Raw genomic sequence first — 3,279 nt, forward strand, 5'->3', positions numbered from 1 at the left:
CAATAACAGTAAGTTACTCTGGATAAGAGTGTCTGATAAATAACTCAAATGGAAATTACTTCACTTTATACTGTATTTATGCAGTAGTTATTTTGGTTTGGACTCATTTAAAACGTTCTACTACTTCCAGGTCTAATTTAGAGTAAGTAATGTGTTCAAGGCAGCAGTTCAAGTACAAAGACAGACACCGCATACATAAGAGCCCCCAGCCCTCCTCAATATGTGTCATTTTGCCATGGATTGTTTATTGCTTTGATTCAAAGGAGATTCAATTCATAGAAAAAGATCACGTTGAAATGTATGTCTTGGAAAACTGTTTTATTAACAGTTATGAACATCTTTATTAAGAACAGCTTTATTAAGCATGGTCATGTTGACTCCCAGATGATCTATCATTTGACAAATGAGAAAGTACATTTCAACAGTCTTGATTTTTCACTTTATCTTGGTTTTGCTAGTCTTTGCGGGAAATGATTTAACATAATACATAGAAAAACATGCCACACGTGTAGTTCGAGTGAGAGTGAATAAAGTGATGGTGTTTCAATAGCAATAGAAGCCACTATGTTTGTCATCATAAATGACCAAGGCTTAATTCAAAAGAATGTTGTCAAAAGTTGTCAACGCCGACATAAGCTTTAAAGCTCTACCCCAAGCTTTACATCTAGTTATAATGGATCACTGGATTCACTCTTTCCCCTCACACTCGTGCTTGATCTGAATGGGGATGACCATGTCACTGGGGAGGATGGTGGTGGTTAAGCCTGGGAGGGGTGCTTCTACCAAGAGAATCCCTTCACCAGACAGAGATGAGCTGACGTGCTGCAAGTCCACACCAGGGGGCAGCCTTCAACAAACCCACAACAACAATCCGCTTACAACACAGACAGGCAAGGACTTGTTTACTGTGATTCAATAGACTGCTTGTCATCTGTTTTTACAAATGTAATTCAACCGAGGGAAACCATTTAGAATGCCTTCCTATAGCAATCAACAGCAAAGACGTTCAATTCTTTTGAATTCTTACATTACCGGTATGTCTTTGTCACAGCATTGTGAGGGACTTTATTTTCTATTAGAACTTACTTGTATTTTCTTGTAAAGCACCTTGAGACTGATCCATGTTCGTCCTCCCTTTCTTCATGTTGACCTGAAAATATAAGTTGAGACAATAATTGAAGGAGCATGTGGACGTGAGACCTCTATAACAATTTTCATCAGTTAATTGTCCAACATTTTTAGTAACAATGAATGTTCAAACTGCCACCATATTCTGGTTTCTCCGATCAGAGAAATAATGTTAGTACCAGTAATCTCCAGGAAGCCCCCCTTGGTTTTGATTGATATCTCCTCTGGTGAAAAGTGATTGACATCCAGTGTGATCCTCCAGCTGTCCTGTCCTGTGCTGATCTCTGACACTCCTCCAGACAGTTGTCTTTGAAGTCTGGCTGCGGTCTGGGGTGCCACTGCAGCAGGGGGAGCAGTGCTGGGGGTGAAGAGGGGATGGCGTGTGTACCCTGGCCAGGAGGATGATGCCAGTCTCCTCCTAGCCCAGTCTATCCAGCTCACATCGCCTGGATCCAGGAAAGGAGGGAGGCCAAAGTCCTGCTCCATGATCATGCGGCTTGGCTGTGTCCACTCACGGAAAGGATCCCAGTTTACATCTCGGCGGAAAAGAGGACGCGGTAATACCTTGTTGTGGTCAGCCATGACTTCGGAATGGCCTGAGAGTGGTACTAGGAAAAAACTGTTTCCTCTCTTGGGTTTCCCCTGGCTAGCTAATGTAATTTAATCTTTGACTAATTGCAATGACTAAGTCAGGTTTAATGACTTACTCAACACACAAAAGGGCAGCAATATTTTCCCCCCAAACAGTTCAGGAAGGCTGGCTCATAGTGGGAAGGACTGCCCTGGACAATCAGACTTTGTTCAGCTGTGGAGCATCACTCACACCCTTTATATACCCAGTTGATCCATTCTAGAACGTATCAAAGAGTAAGTCTTATCCATGGCATGACAATGAGTTGATTGGCATGGTTGGGGCAGTGGTGTTGCTCCTCTGTTGCCCTGGGACCTGGAGAGAATAAATCTTAAGTATGTGTATTTATAGCTCCACGGCGTAAATGGCAAGTAGTTGGTGGATGACTCAGGGTGCAGCAACGATGGGGTTTCTTCAGCACTTGGCCTCTGCAGTCTTGTCACATACTGGTGCTCTTTGTCTTCTCCATAGTAATCACACCGTTCAGCTATGTACAGGGACAGCATGTCCATTCAGCGCAGAAGCTGCTAAGCAACTCGTCAGCTACTGTAGGAACGAAGGGGAAACTTTTAGTTCCAGCCCCAAACTCCTAAAAATGACTTCTCTGGTTAACCCACTGTCGGAGCCATGGTTTATTGACACCTAATAGGTTATTTTGCAGTGACTTCAACATCTATGGGCATGTAACATTCACTTACATGTTGACACTGTTGCTCCTGCATCTGAGGGGAGTGATGGAGTTCTAATGGAAAGACTGACGCAATAGAGAGGTAGTGAGGAATTTTGATATGAAGAGCCTGTAGGCCTTTCCTCTGGTTTGCCCTGCTTTACCCCTGGGTGCGACTCTCTGTCCCCTCACTTACTGTCAGAAGGGAATGGACCTAATAAGCCTGCGCCAGTGTGTTTTAGGAGGGTCATGAAAGGGACTATCTACATAATGTCAACAACTCAGGCTCTCTCCATTCAACAACTCCCTGGGGTGAAGTCCCACTTAGTGTTCTCTCTCTCTCTCCCATACATAATTGATAACTCTCCTTGGTTAGCTTTAGAGTCCACAAACCAAGTTTTCGAGGCCCCAATATGTCTATCAGGCAAGGATGGAAACTAGAATTGGTGTACCCTCTATTGCAACCTCTGGGCCAATTGCTGTTTGTAAGGGGTGCGTAACTAGTGGCAGGGAAGTCAAACGCAGGAGAGCAGAACTTGGTGAATAGCGGGAGCAGTTTAAGATATAAAACTAACGACATATAAAACAACAAACACAATGAGGTACAAAACCCGTAGTGCACGAGTACTTACAATAAACATTTCCCGACAAGGACATGGGGGAAACAGAGGGAAAATATACAACATGTAATTATGGAGTTGAAACCAGGTGAGTGTGAAAACAAGACGAGACAAATGGAACATGAAAAATGGATCGGCGATGGCAAGAAGACAGTTGGCGATGGCAAGAAGACAGTTGACGTCGACCGCCGAACATCACCCGAACAAGGAGAGGAACCGACTTCGGTAGAAGT

The 3,279-nt window shown here is 43.8% G+C and overlaps 1 protein-coding gene across 2 annotated transcripts; it reads right to left on the reverse strand.

Annotated features, from left to right (window-relative positions):
• Positions 1-304: 304 nt before the first annotated feature.
• On the reverse strand, positions 305-3,067 carry LOC124048809 (heat shock protein beta-1-like). Of its 2 annotated transcripts, XM_046369905.1 has the most exons (4): positions 2,458-3,067; positions 1,308-2,305; positions 1,087-1,150; positions 305-847 (listed from the first exon to the last, which is right to left on the reverse strand). In XM_046369905.1, the coding sequence occupies exons 2-4, from the start codon at positions 1,708-1,710 to the stop codon at positions 688-690; spliced, it is 627 nt and encodes a 208-aa protein (XP_046225861.1). In that variant the 5' UTR covers positions 1,711-2,305; positions 2,458-3,067; the 3' UTR covers positions 305-687. The 2 variants fall into 2 exon arrangements, with proteins under 2 accessions (XP_046225861.1, XP_046225860.1); XM_046369904.1 differs by having other exon boundaries at positions 1,308-3,067.
• Positions 3,068-3,279: the final 212 nt, after the last annotated feature.

This window comes from Oncorhynchus gorbuscha, linkage group LG11 (assembly GCF_021184085.1).
Source record: "Oncorhynchus gorbuscha isolate QuinsamMale2020 ecotype Even-year linkage group LG11, OgorEven_v1.0, whole genome shotgun sequence".
NCBI classification, from domain to species: Eukaryota; Metazoa; Chordata; class Actinopteri; order Salmoniformes; family Salmonidae; genus Oncorhynchus; species Oncorhynchus gorbuscha.